A 25069-nucleotide genomic window follows, 5' to 3' on the forward strand; every position below is an offset into this window, starting at 1 on the left:
TATTCAAGAAAAAGTTCAATCCATGTTGAAATACCTTTTTCTGTTGTAAACTGTTCTCAGAAGTTAGATTTACTCCCTGAGCATTTTTTATGGCACTCATAGTGGAGGTAAGTTTTAATTACCAAACGTTTTACAAAATAAACAAATCTCATTTTTTAATGAGATCAAAAGCTGAACTATTTGCATGTTTTAGACACCTGCAGTACATTTTAATATGTGAACACAAGTGATTTTAGATATGTTGGTGGAGTAGAACAACTCGCGTGGAAAGGTAGAGCTGCTGGGATGATGTACAAAACTGGCTTTCAATGCATGGTAGTTTTCTCAAGATAATTTATGTTGCTGATAAGTAGTATTTATTATGAGGTCTTTGTTGAGTGCTTTTGAACACTGTGGTTATAAGTCCAGCATTTCTATGCAATACAAACATGGATATCTTTGCTGTACATATAGATTATCTGTAAATCTGGTAGATATGACTTGGTAATTCGCTGTGCAGCAATAGAAAGGGTGTTTGTGTAATGTTGCTTACACTGTATAAGTTGCTAGGTTGGATGTCTACACTTGAGTTTCACTGTGACATTTTCCATGTTAGCTCAAGTGTAATGCACGATAGGATTTGCATGAAGTGATAGATAGGGTAGCAATACAGACCACCAAATTAGTGTAATGTTCGTTTTATTGTACTACAACAAACATTTTAGACGTTTGCTTGAACATTTAAAATGATTGTATGATTTTTTTCCCCCCCAATACATTTCACATTTGATATTTACATACATGTTACATTTCAATTATGATCAAACATAAAATTGTATCTTTAATTTTTACGGAATGCCTTGCACAATGTATGACATGGGCCATAATGATATATGGCACTTTCTCCGCTATTGGAGGGTATGACTGTCATTGATAACTTGTCCAACTCCCCCCTGGGATGAGTACTGTGTATATAGGGGTGGTGAAGATTGCGGTCTGGACCCCCCCCCCCCCCCACAAAGCTGCTGTACCTTCCATATTTTATTGTCCTCCATTTTGTTTGTGTTATGATAATGATATTACTGAGGTAAGCCAATTGCCCCGTTGCATTGTGATGAGACGCCATTTGTGACATGCGACTTTGAATGGACTTGTTTTGTTAGCCTATAACCTGTGTATGCTGACCTGAACATAACAGTGAGGAATAAATGAAAAAAAATACTTTTACCCCATGTCTTCTCTTGTCTCTCTGAGCACCACTCATGTATGTTTGTGACAAAAACAACAACGAAAATATTGTTACATCAAAATATTTTATTTGATAACATTTGAAAAATAAATAACAATGTATTTAACAACCTGCCTTAAGACATCAGTTACATGGTCTAATCATTATATGTTACATGGTCTGATCATTATAAGTTACATGGTCTGATCATTATAAGTTACATGGTCTGATCATAATAAATTACATGGTCTGATCATTATAAGTTACATAGTCTGATCATTATAAGTTACATAATCTGATCATTATAAGTTACATAGTCTGACCATTATAAGTTACATGGTCTGACCATTATAAGTTACATGGTCTGACCATTATAAGTTACATGGTCTGATCATTATAAGTTACATGGTCTGACCATTATAATTTACATGATCTGACCATTATAAGGCTTATCTATAGGAATGTGGAGTATCTTGTCTAGTTATTTCACACCTTTTAAGTACACTTGATACTGTTAACTGATGTAGTAACTTTTGTAAAACACCAGAAATCTTCATACTGTTTACATATTTGTAAAGATTTGGTTAAATAATGTGCATCACATTCTGTAAAGAAATAAACAATAATACCCTGCTATATATAGTTTTTATGGAAAAAAAGTTGTCAACAAATGAATTAGCACCCTGTTAATCCGTCACTTGTCTGCTCTGTAATTGTAGTCATAATAATGTTAGTATAAATAGCCAATTTATACAAGTACATGCTTGTATCATTGCAGTATGAGACTGCAGGTTTTGTATACACAGATAAGACCACTGTAAGAAATAACAACAGATTGAGTTAACCCATCTGTTCACCATAGCACTCCTAATGAGATTTCATGATGTTCTGACTCGGAAAATTCTAATATTGTTCAATGATGAATGGGCAGTTATGAGAGACTAAGGTAGTATATAGTACTGTTAGGTAGTATATAGTATATAGTACTGTTAGGTAGTATACAGTTCTGTTAGGTAGTATATAGTATACAGTGCTGTTAGGTAGTATATAGTATACAGCACTGTTAGGTAGTATATAGTATACAGTGCTGTTAGGTAGTATATAGTATACAGAACTGTTAGGTAGTATATAGAATATAGTACTGTTAGGTAGTATACAGTTCTGTTAGGTAGTATATAGTACTGTTAGGCAGTATATAGTATACAGTACTGTTAGCTAATATATAGTATTGTAATGTGGTATATAGTACTGTTAGGTAGTATACAGTTCTGTTAGGTAGTATATAGTATATAGTACTTTTAGGTAATATATAGTACTGTGAGGTAGTATATAGTATACAGTACTGCTAGGTAGTATATAGTACTGTTAGGTTGTATATAGTATACAGTACTGTTAGGGACTATATAGTATACAGTACTGTTAGGTATTATATAGTATACGGTAGTATATAGTATTTAGTACTGTTAGGTAGTATATAGTATTAAGTACTGTTAGGTAGTATATAGTATACAGTACTGCTAGGTAGTATATAGTACTGTTAGGTTGTATATAGTATACAGTACTGTTAGCTAATATATAGTATTGTAATGTGGTATATAGTACTGTTAGGTAGTATATATTACTGTTAGGTAGTATATAGTACTGGTAGGTAGTATATAGTATACAGTACTGCTAGGTAGTATATAGTACTGTTAGGTTGTATATAGTATACAGTACTGTTAGGGAGTATATAGTATATAGTACTGTTAGGTAGTATATAGTAGTGTTAGGTAGTATATAGTACTGTTAGGTAGGATATAGTACTGTTAGGTAGTATATAGTAGTGTTAGGTAGTATATAGTACTGTTAGGGAGTATATAGTATACAGTACTGTTAGGGAGTATATAGTATATAGTACTGTTAGGTAATATATAGTATACAGTACTGTTAGGTGGTATATAGTATACAGTACTGTTAGGTGGTATATAGTATACAGTACTGTTAGGTAGGATATAGTATACAGTACTGTTAGGTATTATATAGTATACGGTAGTATATAGTATTTAGTACTGTTAGGTAGTATATAGTAGTGTTAGGTAGTATATAGTACTGTTAGGTTGTATATAGTATACAGTACTGTTAGCTAATATATAGTATTGTAATGTAGTATATTATACAGTACTGTTAGGTAGTATATAGAATACAGTACTGTTAGGTAGTATATAGGATACAGTACTGTTAGGTAGTATATAGAACTGTTAGGTAGTATATAGTACTGTTCGGTAGTATATAGTATACAGTACTGTTGGGTAGTATATAGTATACGGTAGTATATAGTATTTAGTACTGTTAGGTAGTATATAGTATTAAGTACTGTTAGGTAGTATATAGTATATATTACTGTTAGGTAGTATATAGTACTGGTAGGTAGTATATAGTATACAGTACTGCTAGGTAGTATATAGTACTGTTAGGTAGGATATAGTATACAGTACTGTTAGGTAGGATATAGTATACAGTACTGTTAGGTAGGATATAGTATACGGTAGTATATAGTATACAGTACTGTTCGCTAATATATAGTATTGTAATGTAGTATATAGTACTGTTAGGTAGTAGATAGTACTGTTAGGTAGTATATAGTATTAAGTACTGTTAGGTAGTATATAGTACACAGTACTGTTAGGTAGTATATAGTACTGTTAGGGAGTATATAGTATATAGTACTGTTAGGTAGTATTCAGTACTGTTAGGTAGTATATAGTATACAGAACTGTTAGGTAGTATATAGAATATAGTACTGTTAGGTAGTATACAGTTCTGTTAGGTAGTATATAGTACTGTTAGGTTGTATATAGTATACAGTACTGTTAGGGAGTATATAGTATATAGTACTGTTAGGTAGTATTCAGTACTGTTAGGTAGTATATAGTATTAAGTACTGTTAGGTAGTATATAGTACTTTTAGGTAGTATATAGTATACAGTACTTTTAGGTAGTATATAGTATACAGTACTGTAAGGTAGTATATATTATACAGTACTGTTAGGTAGTATATTGTATACAGTACTGTTAGGTAGTATATGGTATACAGTACTGTTAGGTAGTATATAGTATACAGTACTGTTAGCTAATATATAGTATTGTAATGTAGTATATAGTACTGTTAGGTAGTATACAGTACTGTTAGTGTATTTTAATGTGAAAAAAGGTTACTGTTGTGTGGAATTGGCAGATACACTGATGCATGAATACAGCTTCAGAAAATTATCATTAACGAAATTTTAACAGGATGTGAGCAATCCTTATTTCCTAGAAGTTTAACTTAACTGTGAAGATAAAGTTTAAACTGCACACACATGGCACCCACTTCCTAGTTTGCCTTCGATTAACATTTCTATTGCACATTTGATTTATAACTTGCAGTGATTAAAATATCTTCCACAAAAACTTGCGAGATTATATGTCGCCGAACTCAAGTGAGAGGGTATCATTTCCCAATACCTTGTACATCATACATGTATGTGTATGTTACTCGGACATTGGTTCACCAAAAGGACCATGCATTCACTATACCAAACTTATGGGAAAGTATTCATGCATATTACCGACAATAGTCATACAATCGCCACACCCAACTCATGGCCAGAGTATCAATTTCCCAATATCTTGCACACTTTGACAGTTACTAAAAAAAAAAAAAACAATCTGATGATCCCCGGATATCTCGTACATCATACACGCAAGTTACTGACGGATGTCCGCCAAAATGAACTAACATACCACACCAGGCCAGACTACCAAATAATCATACCACACCACACTCGTGGGACAGGATGTGTCGCCAGATGTTTCCAAGTTCAGGTGTGAAGAGTAACAGCAATAAAACCAAACTCGTGGGGGAGTTTGTGTTACCATATATCTTGCACATCGAAGTAAATTCCTGACAGTGGTTAACCAGACTGATCATACATTACCACACCAGACTCATGGGGGAGTATGGGTCCCCCGATATTTCCCACATCATACGTGTAAGTTTCTGACAGTGTTCCACGATGTACCGGGAATGAACCAGACCTATGTGCATCATCATGAGCTCGTAACAGTTGATGGACCCTGGTACCGCGTTGGGGAAGGACTCCCGGGTCAAGTTGCGGTAGAAATTCCCCGACAGGATCCCAGGAGGAGACTGGGCCAGAGAAGCTTGGTACTGGCGCTGGACTGGCATCTGTGCACCCTGCAACCAGTAATGGTTTTAGGCAACACTCATTGTTTATTGTAATTATCAAATATGAGCATCGGTATCAAAACAAATGGTGATGTACATGAAGGTTGTAATTTTATTTTTACAATATAATAATTACATGTATTTGAATGACCTACAATATAACAACAGTGTAAGGAAGGTAAAAGTAGGTATCTTACATTACAGTCTTCAAACCACAGGAAATAGGAGAAGTGGTAGTCGCCATCTTTTGTGGTCACCATGGTAATGCCATTCTTCAGCTTCAGCTGCACCCATTCAATCATTTTCCAGATCTAAACCCAAAACACTACTGGTATTTTACACTCTCTACAATTAATCTGGTTTAGTTGATAAAGAGCTTTGTTTTTGTCAACATTTCCTAAGAGTTGGTCAATATTTACCATGAGTTACAGCACAAAATCTGGGTATCTCTTGATTCCAATTTTGAATTCAGCTTAAAAAATGCTGACACATTTACTGACTCAATATATACCTAAGAAGGTAGTGGCTTAGCACCGTATGTGATACCTTTTCCTTGAAGAGCTGGGTGGCGTCTGATTCTGTGCCATCCTCGCCAGTGGTGATGTTGAGAGAAGGTGCCATTACCTGATTGGTCTTCCTGTCTATGTAGATAAAGTGAACGAGACCCGGGAACATGTCCAGGTATGTACGCTTGTTAAGGATCAGGTAACACAACAATTATTGGCAAGGTAGAACATATATTATTTTATCCAAAAAAATATTTCACTTTAAAACACATTATTTCAGCAATCACAAAATAAAACATTTGAGAAATGTATAGAATACATAATTTGCAAATGCCCCATTATCTGGACAACCCTATTGTCATGTACTCAAAGCTTATAACTGCCAACAATTTTGTTTTCATGTGAAGGATATGTTGTCATCGTAATGTTGCGCTGGGCCTTGACGGCGAGATAGTCTTTGTAGTCGCGAAGTTTGACCTTAGCCTTTTCATGTATGACCTTCACTGCTTCAATGATTGACGATGGAACGTCTCGAGGAAGGAGGTACATATATAAGAAGAGCTCCTTTACTCTCTTCAGTAACAAGTTCAAGGCACGCTCCACACTGAAATATTGATACAGAAATGTTATACAGAGGATTCTGTGTAATCAAGACTGAAATTCTTCTTTTTAGACATAAGACATTTGCCAATCTGTAATGTGTCTTTTCTGTAAACTGGCCTTGTTTCCAAGTCCTAGACTCTAAAATTCTTCTTTCCAGACATTAGGCTCTAGCTAATCTGGATTGTGTCTTTTCTGTAAACTGGCCTTGTTTCCAAGTCCTAGACTCTAAAATTCTTCTTTCCAGACATTAGGCTCTAGCTAATCTGGATTGTGTCTTTTCTGTAAACTGGCCTTGTTTCCAAGTCCTAGACTCTAAAATTCTTCTTTCCAGACATTAGGCTCTAGCTAATCTGGATTGTGTCTGTTCTGTAAACTGGCCTTGTTTCTAAGTCCTGTGCACTATACACCAGTAAATATGCTCTCTAAATCTGTGTCTGACCCCTCCTGGTCTAACGTGGGGGTTTATACAGTCCACAATTCCTATGCAAAAGCATTAACAGTTGACCAGTCATTATCACCAAGGTACATATGCTAATAAAAGGTTTGATATTATAATGTGAACGGTGGAATGCTGTGTTAGGTGCCTTCTGCATGGTATTTCAGTGAGATAGCACTCAGAAGTCTGCATCAGTTTCACGCAATCAAGAAAGCAATTTCACCAAATGCCCTGCCTCCAGCACACAAACACACAGACATGCATACATTAGACACATGGAGGCATGACCTGAAATGATCTTAGCTGTTGGTAGGATGTTAACCCTATTACCAAACAAACATTATGACATAATATAAAGTGTTCGTATAGGTCAGTCCTCTTGGTGATGATAAGATAACTGAAAATAAGAGAACGTCATTTCCTTAACATTATGGCAGGTGAAATCAGTAAATTAACCTACGGGTAGTGTCTTTTAACATGAGTACATATACAATGAACTAAACAAAATAAACCCACAGTTGTATATATATATTTTTTTATTGCATTTTAACCCATTCACCCCTTAAGTCATATATGAACCTTACCACATCACAGACTGGGCAAGTCAAGTTTAAATATATAGTTAGTCACTCTTGAATCCTGAACTCTCTAAGATTTGACTAAACAAGATGGTGCCAGTGGTGTTCAGTTTAGATATATATATAGAAGATAGAGTCTTTCTTTTTCAACAAACCATTCAGAGAAAATCTAACACAGACAGACTTGACATAAGATGCTGGAATAGACACCCCCGCCTTCCTTTACTAACTGATATACCTAGTCAGATGATTATCAGTTATTTTTCGATTATTTAGTAATTATTTCTATTAAATACATTAAGAGGCAAACAAAATGCTTACCTTGGTGGAATCTCAACATTAGAGGCATTCTCTAGGTATTCTAGCAGCAAATTCTTAAACTCTGGTTTGTCCCAACCTGCTCGTATTTTGTTGAAAATCACAGCAATGGTACCCTATAAAAAGATACTGAATAGTCAATTCTCCAATTTTGACCTTGAACATTCCTTGAATCATATGACAAACAGATGGAGAAAAAACCATATGGCATATCTCGCTCTATTTGGAGGACATACAAAACTTGTCAAAGTCTGTTTAAGGTTCTGATATTGTCGTTAACTACTGAATTTATTACCACTCTTGTATACCGATGTCCCAAGGGAAGAAAAGTCACCAGAGCTATGGTAATTTCTTACAAACAAATTCATGGAATTTATGTTTCCTGCTTTCATTTGACCAATGTCTTTTTCAATGTAAATTACGTTATCTATGGGAAGAAAATGATAGGTAGTATTTCCCCCAGCAGGTTACATGATGAATAGCATTAGCCTAGGTTTATAGTTCCTGACAAAGAAGTTGTTCGGAAAATAAATTGATGACAAACAAAAAATTGATGCACCATGATATAAGCTCACAGGCACTCTTGTGTTAGGTGAGCTATTTTTTTTATAGAAATCTTGGACATTTCCCCATAACATGATGCTAAAGGTATAGAAATGGTCGCTATATATGGTAGACTAGATATAAAGCTCAGATTATTGTAGTCCTCATTCAGTAATCAGGGCCCATACCTTGATCTTTTTCATAGCTGGCATCAGTTTGTTTAAGAGGGAATTGATGATGTCGAACAACTCCTGTCCCTGTGCACGGTGCACCCTCGTTCGTCGCCCTGACAACAGATCCTTCAGAAGCAGCAGAAGCTGACATAGTTTGTCGGCATGGCCTCCCAAAGGTACCTGTATGTAAAACAAAACAGTTTTTACGCTTCATAGGTATCAACTACCTACTTCTGTTGATACAGACTAGCAATATCTCTGGGTAAATCTGTGAGTGGACAGAGAAGGAGAGGAAAGGGAATGGAGAGGGAAGACCTACATGACTGATGACGACCAGCCCCATGCATGGGTGGAACAGTGAGGGGAAGAAGAGGAGAGAAGAAGGGAGGGAGGGGGGGGGAGAGAGATTTACTTGTCTGTTGTGTGTTGAGGACTACATGTAGCAGCATGTCTGTATAGNGGGGGATTTGAGAGATGTGGATTAGGTTTTCTCCCAATCAGTAAGGGAGGAGAGGTGGGAGACTTACCTGACTGACAAGGACTAAAACCATCCCAGGGTAGATCTGTTAGGGGAGGGAAGGGAGACTTACCTGACTGACAAGGACTAAAACCATCCCAGGGTAGATCTGTGAGGGGAGGGAGATTTCCCTGACTGTCAAGGACTAAAACTATGCCAGGGTAGATCTGTGAGGGGAGGGGAGGGAGACTTACCTGACTGACAAGGACTAAAACCATCCCAAGATAGATCTGTGAGGGGAGGGGAGGGAGACTTACCTGACTGAAAAGGAATAAAACCATCCCAGGGTAGATCTGTGAGGGGAGGGAGACTTACCTGACTGAAAAGGAATAAAACCATGCCAGAGTAGATCTGTGAGAGGAGGGAGACTTAGTGGACTGACAATGACTGAAACCATCCCAGGGTAGATCTGTGAGGAGAGGGAGGGGAGGGAGACTTACCTGACTGATGAGGACTAAAACCATCCCAGGGTAGATCTGTGAGGGGAGGGAGACTTACCTGACTGACGAGGACCAAAACCATCCCAGGGTAGATCTGTGAGGGGAGGGAGGGGAGGGAGACTTACCTGACTGATGAGGACTAAAACCATCCCATGGTTGATTTGTGAGGGGAGGGGAGGGAGACTTACCTGACTGACAAGGACTAAAACCATCCCAGGGTAGATTTGTGAGGGGAGGGAGACTTACCTGACTGATGAGGACTAAAACCATCCAATGGTAGATTTGTGAGGGGAGGGGAGGGAGACTTACCTGACTGATGAGGACTAAAACCATCCCAGGGTAGATTTGTGAGGGGAGGGAGACTTACCTGACTGACGAGGACTAAAACCATCCCAGGGTAGATCTGTAGACAGTGGAGCTGGTGTGGTGAGAATGTACAAGTGTCTGTACACAGGAACACAGTCTGTCGGACATAACTCTCATTCTCTGTTCTCTGTGGGGCGGTCAGTATGGGAGGTGGGGTGTCATTCACTAGGGACTTCATGCTGTCAGACTTTGACCCGTCACCTGTTCCAGCAGACACCAGGCCAAATTATATTTCTTTTATATATATACATCACAATATAGTACATGTATAAACAAATAAATACAGTCAACACGTTAACAGTAGATTAAGCTCTAGGAAAACAATCACCAAAAATACTTTTCATCTTCAATTGTATTACACTGAATAACAATGGAGCTGTATTTGTATTAAAACAGTGGAGCTGTGTACAGCGACATCATACTGCGGCACTACATACCTGATCGGGACATTGATGACGGGTGTCCCATCATACTGCGGCACTACATACCTGATCGGGACATTGATGACGGGTGTTCCATCATACTGCGGCACTACATACCTGATCGGGACATTGATGACGGGTGTTCCATCATACTGCGGCACTACATACCTGATCGGGACATTGATGACGGGTGTTCCATCATACTGCGGCACTACATACCTGATCGGGACATTGATGACGGGTGTTCCATCATACTGCGGCACTACATACCTGATCGGGACATTGATGACGGGTGTTCCATCATACTGCGGCACTACATACCTGATCGGGACATTGATGACGGGTGTTCCATCATACTGCGGCACTACATACCTGATCGGGACATTGATGACGGGTGTTCCATCATACTGCGGCACTACATACCTGATCGGGACATTGATGACGGGTGTTCCATCATACTGCGGCACTACATACCTGATCGGGACATTGATGACGGGTGTTCCATCATACTGCGGCACTACATACCTGATCGGGACATTGATGACGGGTGTTCCATCATACTGCGGCACTACATACCTGATCGGGACATTGATGACGGGTGTTCCATCATACTGCGGCACTACATACCTGATCGGGACATTGATGACGGGTGTTCCATCATACTGCGGCACTACATACCTGATCGGGACATTGATGACGGGTGTTCCATCATACTGCGGCACTACATACCTGATCGGGACATTGATGACGGGTGTTCCATCATACTGCGGCACTACATACCTGATCGGGACATTGATGACGGGTGTTCCATCATACTGCGGCACTACATACCTGATCGGGACATTGATGACGGGTGTTCCATCATACTGCGGCACTACATACCTGATCGGGACATTGATGACGGGTGTTCCATCATACTGCGGCACTACATACCTGATCGGGACATTGAGGACGGGTGTTCCATCATACTGCAGCACTACATACCTGATCGGGACATTGATGACGGGTGTTCCATCATACTGCGGCACTACATACCTGATCGGGACATTGAGAATGGGTGTTCCATCATACTGCAGCACTACATACCTGATCTGGACATTGAGGACGGGTGTTCCATCAAACTAGCACTTCGAGCCCGTCCTGCACCAAACAAGTTTCTCCAGGATGACATGCCAGTGTGCACATCTTCACTTGTACGACTTCTACCCCGCATTGTCGGAACATTTAGTCCCTGCTCTCCCGTTGGCCAAAGCTAGGGGAGATAAGTGATTTCCTAAAAGTTTTACTGTATGTGCTAGTGGATAAAAATCCACCCAGCTGTTGTACTGACCTAAAAGTACCTTGTTATACAGTGAACTGAAGCACTAATGTCATATTTATATGTCATATATAAAGTACTAAGTAATTTTCCATTTCATGTGAGGTTTAAACACAACTCTTAAACTTTCATTTCAATGAGACAATGATGAGCTATAACGAAATCTTCAGGCAGATTTTAATTAATAAATCTGCAATGACTCCTATGACTAAAGATGCCTATATTTATAATTGGCTGGAAGCTTGCTTGTATAAAGGACTATCAAATTTGTTTAAGTTAAAGACCTTGATCAGTACTCAAGTTCACAGAGGTCAAATGTGTTGAAATTTTCAAACAACCATCTCTGAATAACTAACAGGTCAAATGTATTGATTTTTTTAAACAACTTCCTCTGAATAACCAACAGGATTATTCAGAGAAAGTTGTTTATGAATTTCAACACATTCGACCTCTGTGAACTTGAATACTCGTCAAGGTCTTTAATTTAAACAAATTTGATAGACCTTTATACAAGCAAGCTTCTAGCCAATTATAAACATAGGCATCTTCAGGAGATTTTGTTTTACATAAACGTTGAGGCTGGAAGGACAAACAATGGATGATACACTTGGCCTTTTGACCTAATCAAGTGGACTGTGGATTGTGTTTTATATTTAGAGCACATCCGACATGTCTTCACTCCTGGTAGATACTAAACCCTCAACATCTGCTGAGGTCACTCACTCGGGACCACTTATCCCTACTCATCAATGTTAATTTCTGTTTGAGAGCTGTGACAGATTAGGTAAGTCCATCCTCAATATCCAGGGGTTACGCTCACTTACGCTCTCTACACCCCTGAAACATGTCATAGCAAAATTGAAGGCTCAGTGTGCACCACCTTAGCTTGTTGATGAGACAAGAAGACTAGTTCACTCCTATGATGTACATCCAAATAATCTTGCGGTCACGTAACGGTAAAAATTGACAGGCTTTGATGTCAGGCGTCTCTCCTTTGTTATCTTCAAAGGACATGTATCAGTGTAGCGATTGGTCAGGTTTTTTTTAACCTGAGACCAATCAAACAGCTATCTTCGTGCCTTCAATTTTGCTATTCCAGGGGTGCAGAGAGCGAAAGTGAGCGTAACCTCTGGATATCGAGGATGAGGTAAGTCTAGCTTTTACCATAGGGTCGGTTAAGTTTGGTTCTTACCTTAGGGTCAGGTCAGGTAAGTCTAGCTCTTACCTTAGGGTCAGGTTAGGTAAGTCTGGTTCTTACCTTAGGGTCAGGTCAGGTAAGTCTGGTTCTTACCTTAGGGTCAGGTCAGGTAAGTCTAGTTCTTACCTTAGGGTCAGGTCAGGTAAGTCTAGTTCTTACCTTAGGGTCAGGTCAGGTAAGTTTAGTTCTTACCTTAGGGTCAGGTCAGGTAAGTCTAGTTTTTACCTTAGGGTCAGGTCAGGTAAGTTTAGTTCTTACCTTAGGGCCAGGTCAGATAAGTCTGGATCTTACCTTAGGGTCAGGTCAGGTAAGTCTGGTTCTTACCTTAGGGTCAGGTCAGGTAAGTCTTGTTCTTACCTTAGGGTCAGGTCAGGTAAGTCTGGTTCTTACCTTAGGGTCAGGTCAGGTAAGTCTGGTTCTTACCTTAGGGTCAGGTCAGGTAAGTCTGGTTCTTACCTTAGGGTCAGGTCAGGTAAGTCTGGTTCTTACCTTAGGGTCAGGTCAGGTAAGTCTGGTTCTTACCTTAGGGTCAGGTCAGGTAAGTCTGGTTCTTACCTTAGGGTCAGGTCAGGTAAGTCTGGTTCTTACCTTAGGGTCAGGTCAGGTAAGTCTGGTTCTTACCTTAGGGTCAGGTCAGGTAAGTCTGGTTCTTACCTTAGGGTCAGGTCAGGTAAGTCTGGTTCTTACCTTAGGGTCAGGTCAGGTAAGTCTGGTTCTTACCTTAGGGTCAGGTCAGGTAAGTCTGGTTCTTACCTTAGGGTCAGGTCAGGTAAGTCTGGTTCTTACCTTAGGGTCAGGTCAGGTAAGTCTGGTTCTTACCTTAGGGTCAGGTCAGGTAAGTCTGGTTCTTACCTTAGGGTCAGGTCAGGTAAGTCTGGTTCTTACCTTAGGGTCAGGTCAGGTAAGTCTGGTTCTTACCTTAGGGTCAGGTCAGGTAAGTCTGGTTCTTACCTTAGGGTCAGGTCAGGTAAGTCTGGTTCTTACCTTAGGGTCAGGTCAGGTAAGTTTGGTTCTTACCTTAGGGTCAGGTCAGGTAAGTCTGGTTCTTACCTTAGGGTCAGGTCAGGTAAGTCTGGTTCTTACCTTAGGGTCAGGTCAGGTAAGTCTGGTTCTTACCTTAGGGTCAGGTCAGGTAAGTCTGGTTCTTACCTTAGGGTCAGGTCAGGTAAGTCTGGTTCTTACCTTAGGGTCAGAATCTAAAGTTGGAGTCAACTCCTTTCCCATCTCAGAGACCTGTGGGTAGGAACTGCCTATGTACAAAGATGAAAAATAATAACTATGTGAATCTCTTCACCTTAGAATTACAGTATAATATATAGATGGTAATTCATAATAATTACTTCCACATGGTTAAATGAGGCTCGATCAAACCATTCACTGGCATACTGCACAAGATATGTTAGATTCATAATAAATGTGATTTTAAAAATGCTTCTTTTTCAAAAAGCTGGCCATATTTTATTCGTAGAACATTGCAATTCTACAACAAATATTTCTTAATGTCAGATGTTGTAAATAAAATGCAGAGTTGTTTGTCCCTGAGTTGTAAAAATATTGTCAGGTTAAAAAGTGATAGGTCTGTGTTTACCAACGGCTGTAGAGAAGGATTCCCTTGTACTTCGTCTCGGAGGAGTGTCTCTGGCACTCTGGTACTGAAAGCACAGAAACAAAATAGCCTGACATGAACTGTTGTTCACAATATTGAATACCGTTTTATAGACAATTCCTCCAACTTAACAATACAGGGTACCACTTACTAAATCATTCCTCCAACTTAACAATACAGGGTTCCACTAACTAAACCATTCCTCCAACTTAACAATACAGGGTACCACTAACTAAACCATTCCTCCAACTAAACAATACAGGGTACCACCAACTAAACCATTTCTCAAACTTAACAATACAGGGTACCACCAACTAAACCATTCCTCCAACTTAACAATACAGGGTACCACTTACTAAATCATTCCTCCAACTTAACAATACAGGGTACCACTTACTAAATCATTCCTCCAACTTAACAATACAGGGTACCACCAACTAAACCATTCCTCAAACTTAACAATACAGGGTACCACCAACTTAACAACACAGGGTACCACCAACTAAACCATTCCTCCAACTTAACAATACAGGGTACCACCAACTAAACCATTCCTCCAACTTAACAATACAGGGTACCACCAACTAAACTATTCCTCCAACTTAACAATACAGGGTACCACCAAATAAACTATTCCTCCAACTAAACAGTACAGGGTACCACCAACTAAACCATTCCACCAACTTAACAATACAGGGTACCACCAACTAAACTATTCCTCCAATTTAACAATACAGGGTACCACCAAATAAACTATTCCTCCAACTTAACAATACAGGGTACCACTAACTAAACCATTCCTCCAACTTAATAATACAGGGTACCACCAACTAAACTATTCCTCCAATTTAACAATACAGGGTACCACCAAATAAACTATTCCTCCAGCTTAACAATACAGGGTACCACTAACTAAACCATTCATCCACCTTAACAATACAGGGTACCACCAACTAAACTATTCCTCCAACTTAACAATACAGGATACCATGATCTAAACAATTCTACCAACTTAACAATACAGGGTACCACCAACTAAACTATTCCTCCAACTTAACAATACAGGGTACCATGAACTAAACCAATTTTCCAACTTAACAATACAGGGTACCATGAACTTAAAAATTCTACCAACTTAACAATACAGGGTACCACCAACTAAACTATTCCTCCAACTTAACAGTACAGGGTACCACTAACTAAAATATTCCTCCAACTTAACAATACAGGGTACCACCAACTAAACTATTCCTCAAACTTAACAATACAGGGTACCACTAACTAAACAATTCTACCAACTTAACAATACAGGGTACCACCAACTTAACAATACAGGGTACCACCAACTAAACCATTCTTCCAACTTAACAATTCAAGGTAGCATTAAACAAAACCATTCCTCCAACATAACAATACACCACCTTTCTCTGATTGCAGAAAAGTTATATATCTGGAAAATTTAATATTTCTGGAAATTTCATGATGCATCAAACCAACACATCACTTACTTACACAACGCATATACAATATATTTTACCTGGTCATCAGCATCCTCCACTGAGTCCTCGTCATCCCCCTCCAGGGCACTCTCATAGAGCTCCCTATGTGGAGGGTAGGTACGGGCCAAAGCTGGGCTCTTCACCTCTTCCATAGGGCTTACAGGGTCAGGTTTACGATAGGAGAAGGCGAAGAAATCCTCCAGTTTCTCATCGTTAGGAAACATCTGCTGGACTAGCAAAATGATAGACAGGGTATCCGCTGCCTGAAGTTCAGCTGAATTACGACTAAAATTTGAAAATGAAATAATTTTCAATCATTTAAAAAACCTGACACAAGTTATTCCATTTCTACAGACATTGATAACTCTGGCTTTAATATTTATTCTAATAGTAAATACATGCATGAAGCTGTAGTAAAGTAATTTATGGGAGAGTCCACTCTATAGACAGTGCACCTTAAAGTATTGTTTTCTTCTCATAGAAGTAACAGAGGTCATTATTTTTTTCAATGCCTTCACTAGGAGTCAAACCCAGGACCTCTGATTTACTATCCAGATTCTGTACCCAGATGAGCTTAAGAGAAATTCTACCTAAGTCAAGTTGGTAGGAAGTTGCTAATTGTTTTTACAAGTGTGACATACTCCCCTTCCAGAAAATAACTTGTCTCACGTGTCAGGGGTAACAGTGTTGATTTTTGAAAATATTTCTAAGGTCCCTATGTGGGCACCAATATAACAGATATCAATTTTTGTCAATGGTTCTACTAAGAGTCAAACCTGGTACCTCTGGTTTACTAGTCTGTTGCTCTACTGAGAATCTTAAAGAGAAATTGAGTTAGTAGACAGCGACTAGTATTTTACCTGGGCGACATAGATATTGGCCCTCTGTTACAGCCCTAACATCACACAGGTGACAGGTGTTATGGGTGACTTACTCAGAGTACAGAGACAGTAGTTTACTATTGACCACAAGGAGAGCATGATGTGTGGCCTTTTCCCCAGACTTCTGTATCTTGTTGATAGCCGACTCTAACAGCTCCATACATTTAACATTGACAGTCTGGTTCACCTGTAGTCGTTCTACAGCCTACAAACATAGCGACAATAGGCTACAAATCTTTCAAGGTGGTTATCACGACATTCAATGATATGTCATGGTTCTACAAAAAAATATATACAGATTTTCGGTACAATACGTGTATTTTATTTATAAACAAATAGTTAAATTCTGAATTACTTTAACAATACTCTTCGAGTTAATTCACACAAGTCCATGTATAAATTTTCCAAAAAGTCCCATTGAACAATAGAGTTATGAAAAAAGAAATTGTAAATAGATTTTGTTTTTTAAATTATGAAATTTAGCTAAAATATCTCAAGGCAACAAATTCAAAATCCTCAAAGTTTCACCTCCACAAGAAATGACTGCTCCTCCATGACAAGTTGTGTGTAGGTGGATAGCACACCTCTCACAAAGGCCCACCTGTCACTTCTGTCTGTAAACTTACTGTGCCCCAACCTGAATCCAAACATTCAACAGGTGAGATAAGACATAGGAAGAGAGAGGGTCTAATTAGTCTGACAAAGGGTCTAGGTAGCAACACGTAGCGTCTAGGCAGGCTGAAATAGAGTCTACAGTGTCTGAAATAAAGGTCTAGGTAGTCTGAAATAGAGTCTACAGAGTCTGAAATAAAGGTCTTGGTAGTCTGAAATAGAGTCTACAGAGTCTGAAATAAAGGCCTTGGTAGTCTGACATAGAGTCTACAGAGCCTGAAATAAAGGTCTAGGTAGTCTAAAATAGGGTCTACAGTCTGAAATAAAGGTCTAGATAGTCTAAAATAGGGTCTACAGTCTGAAATAAAGGTCTAGGTAGTCTAAAATAGGGTCTACAGTCTGAAATAAAGGTCTAGGTAGTCTAAAATAGCGTCTTCAATCTGAATTAAAGGTCTAGGTAGTCTTAAATAGGGTCTACAGTCTGAAATAAAGGTCTAGGTAGTCTAAAATAGGGTCTACAGTCTAAAATAAAGGTCCAGGTAGTCTAAAATAGGGTCTACAGTCTGAAATAAAGGTCTAGGTAGTCTAAAATAGGGTCTACAGTCTGAAATAAAGGTATAGGTAGTCTGCAGTCCAATCATACTTTAATGATGTAATCAAATCAAATTTATTGTAAACAAGGAGGGTAGGTATATATTGAATTAAAGCAAAACAAAATGAAATTGACCTGTATATTATTCCCTTATCGATTTATTTAGTAATTATTTTTATCATAACTTCAAGAAAAGCATGATTTTAATGCTTGAAAATATTATAAATCAACAGGAAATCATTTTGGAAAATCATTTAAACAGTAAATGCTCAGTAATCAAAATTAATAAAATGTCTAGATTAGCCAGCTTCTACAGAACTGTGCTTATTTTTTTATATTTTTCAAATTTCTGATATCTTACTCCTCTATGGCCGGCCCGAACAGGAACTCCATGAGTCGGACAAACACACAGGCCTTCCGGTGCATAAACTCTTCACTCTCCGTCTTGTCTCCAATTATCATAATCAACAGCAAATCTTCAAACTGTCAAACAAACAGCTTACAACTAAAAACTGATTTCAAATTATTTACCAAACCAACAACTTATAGTTTCTAGTTTAGTAAATACTGCTACTTAGAACTGGACATTATGTTGAAAGAAATAGTAGATTTGTGGAATTTTTTTTGTATTAAAAAATGTTCTGACAGCTGAAACCTCTTTAAGAATATACTGACCTGTTTGAAGACAAAAACATAGTCGTTTTCACAGGTGATTGACAGGCAGGGATTCTTCTTGTGGTCAATCAGGAACCATTGTGACATGAACAGCGGAGAAAACAGCTGCATCACAACATTACGATCCAACTTCCCATCGCTGTCCTCCGGCTACAGTCAAGATTTGTAAAACGATTACCCTCGGGAAACTTTCACCCTGTCGAACTTCCGCTTTACCAGTAAAATCCATAATTGTCCAGCGTTAATTTTGCCCTTCACATATATAATGACTGTATGAAGTATAGCTGTGCATAAAAACTTGATGGTAGGATACATTTTTGCGCTCATTGTGGAGGGCAAAAAATGTGAAAACTGCTTTGGAAATTTCCCGGGGTAAAGCAGTTTATATTAATTGCCTCAACACAAGATTATAATAATGTAAATGTACATGCAATGCTAAAACCAATATTTGGAACCTGAGTCCAGGGCTATAAAATATCTCTGTCTGAATAGCAGTATACATGTAAGCATTATTAATTTTTAGTTTGGTTTGTTTTTGTTTAACAACTTAAATTAAGCCTACTTGGTTAGATTGTCAATAATGAGAGTTCAAAGGTTTATGATTTGATTCCAGTCTACCCTGTTTTATTTTATTTTCCCGTCCTATTACAAGTCAAAGCCATTTACAATACCCTAATGTTACAAGTTTGTGAGCTTGGTAAGGGGGTTACTAAAATCTTGGTTGTTAATAGATTTAGAGCAGCAAATTAATTTTTGGAATATCTTCATTTAGAATCAAGTTGGATGTGATTTTCATTTAAGTTTTGCATCATTTAGTATGAATTTAAGATTAACATCAGAGTAATTAATCCTTGGTTTAATCATTGCACCCACAGATGCTGGACACACTGATATGATGAGTTAAAGTACTATATCATAGTATTATATAGTAATAATACACATCATATCAGTGTCCTGAGCACCTGTGATTGCAATTTGCACCTGATCTTTCTGACTATTTTAACACATCATGTATTCATTCTGTTACATGTTATTTTGTGATTGCAAAGGTTGAAACATGGAACAGAATAGAAATGAGAACATTCTTGCTAAAGGCTATTGAACCATCATTTAAGCCTCCTCCCCCCTCCCAATAGAACATTAAAAATCGGAACTTTTCCAGACCATGACATGCAATGAATCATTCATTACCTGTAGTAATCCTTCCTCTATGGCTTGACTGTTTACATTATGTATAAATGCATCATCACAATCGGCGAACAAAAGATCGTTTATTCTGTTTATTATAAGAAATCCTTTCATGTTGGTCACCTGTCATTTCTCTTCCTCATATACTCTGTCAGATAGACGCTTTCTCTTTTATTACCGTTTGATTCAAACGTACCACTGAATAATTGTTCGAGTATAGTTTCGTAAATTAAAACGAAAGTAGAATATTTATAAATAATTACACATCTTAAGATATACTGATAAACTGATGAGCCCACATTTTATTCTTAATTAAAATTATTGTAAATTTAACATCAAATAAGACAAAACTTATCCTTTGCCGAAAAAATAGCACCTGTCAAAAATTTCTAAGATGGACGCTTCCATGGACGAGGTAAACACTGTTGATTTAAGTCTAAATAATGTATTTATGTCTTTAATTTGTTGCATTTATCTTTACATATACTTTAATTTTAACGTATTCGACTATACAAACATTTTACTTTTAACGTGTTCAATCTACGATATCACCGCCTATCGTTTGTCGTTACCTACGCTAACGTTAGATAGATGTTGTGGTTGTTGACATAATTATATTTCAAAAGTTAGCTTATTGATAGTTCTTTTAGCAGCTTTATTAGACATAAGACATAACTTTGTAATCTTTTGTTTGTAACGATCGTCCTATAAATAATAATTTACTTCTCACTCATGTATCTGACGATTTTTTTTTTACAAAATTACTTGTTATTATCTGATTTTGTTTGTTTGTTACATTGTGGTCCTCAATAGGTGTTGAAGGTCCGTGTGTTTGATGTAAATGCCCACATTGTGTGTTCACTGTGTGCCGGATACTTTATTGATGCCACTACCACCACTGAGTGTCTTCATACATGTAAGTACAGAATGCATATATTATTAGAGAATGGAGACCCACCACTGAGTGTCTTCATACATGTAAGTATATATTAGAGAATGGAGACCCTGCATCTCTAAGTTTTATAAACCAATACCTGTAAGTTAAAATTGACCCCTATATATTTCATACCCGAGACTTTTAAGTAAATACACCCCTGTACCTGTAAGTTTTATATTTATCGTTTCATGGCATTGAGTGTCAATATATTTATAACCCAACCAAGCGTGTATGTCATTAATATATAGACTGTCCCAGGTGTTGACGTTCTCATTATTATGACATCATAAGTGTAATGTTAGATAGAACCTCCATGGTAGATGGCTGTTCTATTCATTGAACAACAAACATACACTATACAGATACTAATTTGAACTATATGTTGAATATTGTTAAGCAGATTATAATTTCTATGATTGTGATGATTGCTAGCAAGTCTGTGTCATTCATACAGACTGTAAATGCCATATTATCACTGAGTTCAATTCGTTAATGGCTCCCACACCTGTAAGTAGTATGGACCCCATACAGGTATAATTATTGATATTTTGCTTGCATGTAAGACCATCTCAGCAATGAAATAGCTTTAGTCATTTGTTACTGAATGTTTTCTCTAACTTCATTGTTGGAGTAGTGGACTAGAGTTTTTCAGTAGTTCTTGATTTCAATTTGTATCAGAGGTATTTGAGAAAATGAGTAATTGGTAACAGGTTATATCTAAGTACATGTATATAGCTTATATATTTGTTTCCTCTCATGGAATTCTGAAAGTCTAAAACATCTCTTAGATATATAATTCAATTTTTCATTACAGAATAATCTGACAGGGATTTAGATGCAGAACTCATAAAATTTACCAGTATGTGTTAGATGTAAAACATAGTTTCCATTGTACTTTGTGAAAAAAGGTTGTACTCGCAGGCATCTTTAGTTTTTATTAGCTCACCTGGCCCGAAGGGCCAAGTGAGCTTATGACATGGTGCGGCGTCCGGCGTCCGTCCGGCATCCTCCGTCCGGCGTCAACATTTTACTTTAAACAACTTCTTCTGAATAACCAAGAGGCCCAGGCTGATGATATTTGGCCAGTAGTATGCTTGGATGAAGGGCTACCAAGTTTGTTCAAATGAGTGACGTTGACCCACTTTCAAGGTCATAGGGGTCAAATATGTTAAAATCTTCAAACAACTTCTTCTCAATAACCAAAAAGCCCAGGGTACTGATATTGGGCCTGTGGCTGGCTGGGATGAAGGGCTACCAAGTTTGTTCAAATGAGTGACCCTGACCAACTTTCAAGGTCACTGGGGTCAAATGTCTTGAAATCTTCAAACAACTTCTTCTCAATAACCAAAAAGCCCAGGATACTGATATTGGGCTTGTTGCTGGCCTTGGATGAAGGGCTACCAAGTTTGTTCAAATGAATGACCTTGACCCACTTTCAAGGTCACATGGGTCAAATGTCTTAAAATCTTAAAACGACTTCTTCTCAATAACCAAAAGGCCCAGGGTACTGATATTGGGCCTGCAGCATGCTGGGATGAAGGGCTACCAAGTTTATTCAAATTAATTACCTTAACCAACTTTCAAGATCACAGGGGTCAAATGACAGTGACCCACTTTCAACATAATGTCCTTGTTAGACATTCAAAGTCACAGGCGTCATATGTTTAAATCTTTTAATAGGTTCTTATGAATCAAACACTGATATTCTGCCTTTAGCTGTATTTATTTTAGCCCGCTTTTAAGATTGCAAGTGTGAGATTAATACCAGGTTAGGGATGCAGGGCCATTGGGCCTCTTGTCTTAATCATACTTGTGTAGTGGAACTACCAGTGAGCTTATTTGGTAAAGTTTGGACATCCCAAGTACAAATCCTGGTCTGGTTGTGTATTTATCTTTCTCTCCTATTAAAATATGGTGCCCAACTAAATATATCCATGAAAGGTGTTAAAAGCGTCTCATTAACTTCGAGGTTGAAGACTTTATTGACGGATAGCGGAACTGGACTGGGTTGATCGTTGGGGAGCAGAATTCACTCAATTGGTTGGTGTGTCCATCTAGAGTTCAAAAGTTCTGGATTCCAATCCTGGACTGATACATGCATTTCTGTCCTGTTACATTTGTGTACATGACATCATAAATGATGATGAATATTTTGTCCTTTTCTTGGCAGTTTGCAAAAGTTGTATTGTTAAACACCTCCAAATGAGCAAGAGTTGTCCGCAATGTGGGAACAAAGTACACGAATCCCAGCCTTTGATCCACCTACGTGCTGACCGAACCATGCAAGACATAGTGTACAAACTGGTGCCTGACCTGTTTGAAAGTAAGTATGGTAAATGGTGTCTGAGCATTGTTAACTACTGTCAGTACTTACCAAATATTGGCTCAAGGTCATGACAACCGTTGAACCTTTATATTTTCTCTTCTCTCTTACATACCGTATTCGCCGTAATTAGCACCCAGGATGCTTTAAAAAAAAAATGGCTTTAAAAAGTGCGTGTATTGGGATGATAAAATGTGACCCATGATAGAAAAAGTTTCTACTGCAATTTCAACTAGTTGTTATCACCGAAGAACCGTATAAACATTCTAGGATGACTGGAGCTTTGAAAATAAAATTGTTCACCCACTTCATGCTTTAACTCATTCAGCCCTGAAGACACATTTGAACTCTTCCAATTCAAAGACTGGAATAGTTCTTTATAAAATTTCAGGGGTGAATGAGTTAAGGGAAGTTCAGCCATGATCACCATGCAGACAACAATTTCTGCTTTAAAGTGTAAGTACTAGATTTTGGAGGAGGTCTATATCATTTCAATTCCTCCTGAAAAAGGGGAAGGGATTCGTTTAGGGGGAGGAGCGCTTATTTTGGCAAATATGGCACTCTTTCTTCTCAAGGTTGAGGCTCTCTAGGAGTCTGTAGTTAGGCTTGCTGCCAGAATATTGTGACTGTGTAAGAGATCAAGCAACATGCCAGTAAGAGGCCATTTTACCTTTGGGTGTCCCTGTCCTATGTAGAGACCATCACTTTAACTGTTACAAAGATGGGAAACCCCCATAAATCTTCAAAGCCAAGGAACACTTTTATTATCTAATACTTCATTCTAGAATGTGTCTTTTTACTTGGCAAATTATTATTTGTTAATATGTGTCAAAGATAATAACAACATAATCTTTAATATTGTCATTACTTATATTCTATATTTTGTTTAGATGAAGAAAAAAGGAGAGAAGATTTCTACAAATCAAGAGGATTTGCAAAACAAAAGAAAGGTAGAAACATCTTACTAGGATATAATTTCAAAAAGAAAAAGAAGCCTTGTGTATTTTTACTGAATCATCATACAGCATTGCAGGATTCTTGTCCTCCTGATATGGACTCTAAAAGTAATTGTTTTGGTAAATATCCGAGTCATTGTTTTTGTTCCTATTAAATTGATCGGTAGTTGGTGTATAATATGTTCCTGCTTTTAATAATCAATTGTTCTTATCATCAGGGGTTGTTGTGGAAAAGAAAGCTGCTCCAAAATTGTCATGTATCCTGAACAACCCCAATGCCCACCAGTTTAAATATGACGAACAGATTGGACTTTGTCTTGAGCGATACAGGTAAGTCGCTATTGAATTACCTACTTATTCACCTGTCCGCAGCAATTAACAACTATCTGGAATGATACAGGTATATCACTTCACTGATACACCTGTATATACCTGGCTAATCAAGTGTCTGACCTTGGTAAAAGATTCACTTTATGAATTGTAGATGAAAAATACACTGTACTTATATGTTATTTCTTTATTTGGGTAATTATTCGAAATGATATTTAATTTGAGTATATGACAGGAAATATAGTCATTTAGTCCTGTCAATGAACTGAGAACTTTTGCTGTGAAATTATAACACATACTGCACTGTTAAGCAAATGTTTCTTTTCTCCCAAGGACTGACATGTTTTTAATAAATTTTTGTCTTCATTAATTTAAATTCATTTTCTTTTTCATCCATCTTTGTAGTATTCAGTCAATCCCGGTGAGTGGGGAGGCGTTTGACCTGAAGGTTCTGGAGAGGAAGTTCATACGGTGTTCGATACGAGTTCTCATAGCTCACTTAAAGAGGATCATCACCAAGAAACTCAGCATCCCTACGGGAGTGGAGGTAAGTTATAATCTGTATACCTACGGGAGTGGGGGTAAGTTATAATCTGTATACCTACGGGAGTGGAGGTAAGTTATAATCTGTATACCTA

General features: G+C 37.8%; 2 protein-coding genes across 3 annotated transcripts in view; one reads left to right on the forward strand and one right to left on the reverse strand.

The window, feature by feature from the left end:
• Positions 1 to 4320: 4320 nt before the first annotated feature.
• Positions 4321 to 20037, reverse strand: LOC110466306 (Hermansky-Pudlak syndrome 1 protein homolog). Of its 2 annotated transcripts, XM_021522719.1 has the most exons (17): positions 19889 to 20037; positions 18698 to 18847; positions 18384 to 18505; positions 17347 to 17455; positions 16872 to 17023; positions 15976 to 16222; positions 14421 to 14484; positions 14015 to 14082; positions 11438 to 11568; positions 10383 to 10417; positions 9896 to 10095; positions 8587 to 8751; positions 7859 to 7971; positions 6333 to 6524; positions 5961 to 6099; positions 5612 to 5725; positions 4321 to 5423 (listed from the first exon to the last, which is right to left on the reverse strand). In XM_021522719.1, the coding sequence occupies exons 1-17, from the start codon at positions 19997 to 19999 to the stop codon at positions 5160 to 5162; spliced, it is 2376 nt and encodes a 791-aa protein (XP_021378394.1). In that variant the 5' UTR covers positions 20000 to 20037; the 3' UTR covers positions 4321 to 5159. The 2 variants fall into 2 exon arrangements, with proteins under 2 accessions (XP_021378394.1, XP_021378393.1); XM_021522718.1 differs by lacking the exon at positions 10383 to 10417 and having other exon boundaries at positions 11403 to 11568.
• A 225-nt stretch (positions 20038 to 20262) lies between these two features.
• Positions 20263 to 25069, forward strand: part of LOC110466311 (polycomb group RING finger protein 1-like) — a 12818-nt gene continuing 8011 nt past the window's right edge. The window contains exons 1-6 of the mRNA XM_021522729.1: positions 20263 to 20300; positions 20699 to 20801; positions 22993 to 23145; positions 24036 to 24095; positions 24320 to 24431; positions 24837 to 24978. Coding sequence (XP_021378404.1) covers positions 20280 to 20300; positions 20699 to 20801; positions 22993 to 23145; positions 24036 to 24095; positions 24320 to 24431; positions 24837 to 24978 — 591 coding nt within the window. The 5' untranslated portion in view covers positions 20263 to 20279. The remainder of the gene's footprint in view (positions 20301 to 20698; positions 20802 to 22992; positions 23146 to 24035; positions 24096 to 24319; positions 24432 to 24836; positions 24979 to 25069) is intronic.

Source organism: Mizuhopecten yessoensis, unplaced genomic scaffold (assembly GCF_002113885.1).
Source record: "Mizuhopecten yessoensis strain PY_sf001 unplaced genomic scaffold, ASM211388v2 scaffold11129, whole genome shotgun sequence".
Lineage (NCBI taxonomy): Eukaryota > Metazoa > Mollusca > Bivalvia > Pectinida > Pectinidae > Mizuhopecten > Mizuhopecten yessoensis.

What these genes read in the sequence shown, in the direction of transcription:
- LOC110466306 (XM_021522719.1), bottom strand. Translation starts at nt 19,999, where the DNA reads ATGAAAGGATTTCTTATAATAAACAGAATAAACGATCTTTTGTTCGCC. An exon ending in TTTTAGTCCTCGTCAGTCAG is followed by an intron (nt 8,752 to 9,895) that starts GTAAGTCTCCCT and finishes TTTTACATACAG; the next exon opens with GTACCTTTGGGAGGCCATGC. An exon ending in CAGCTATGAAAAAGATCAAG is followed by an intron (nt 7,972 to 8,586) that starts GTATGGGCCCTG and finishes ATCTTTTTATAG; the next exon opens with GGTACCATTGCTGTGATTTT.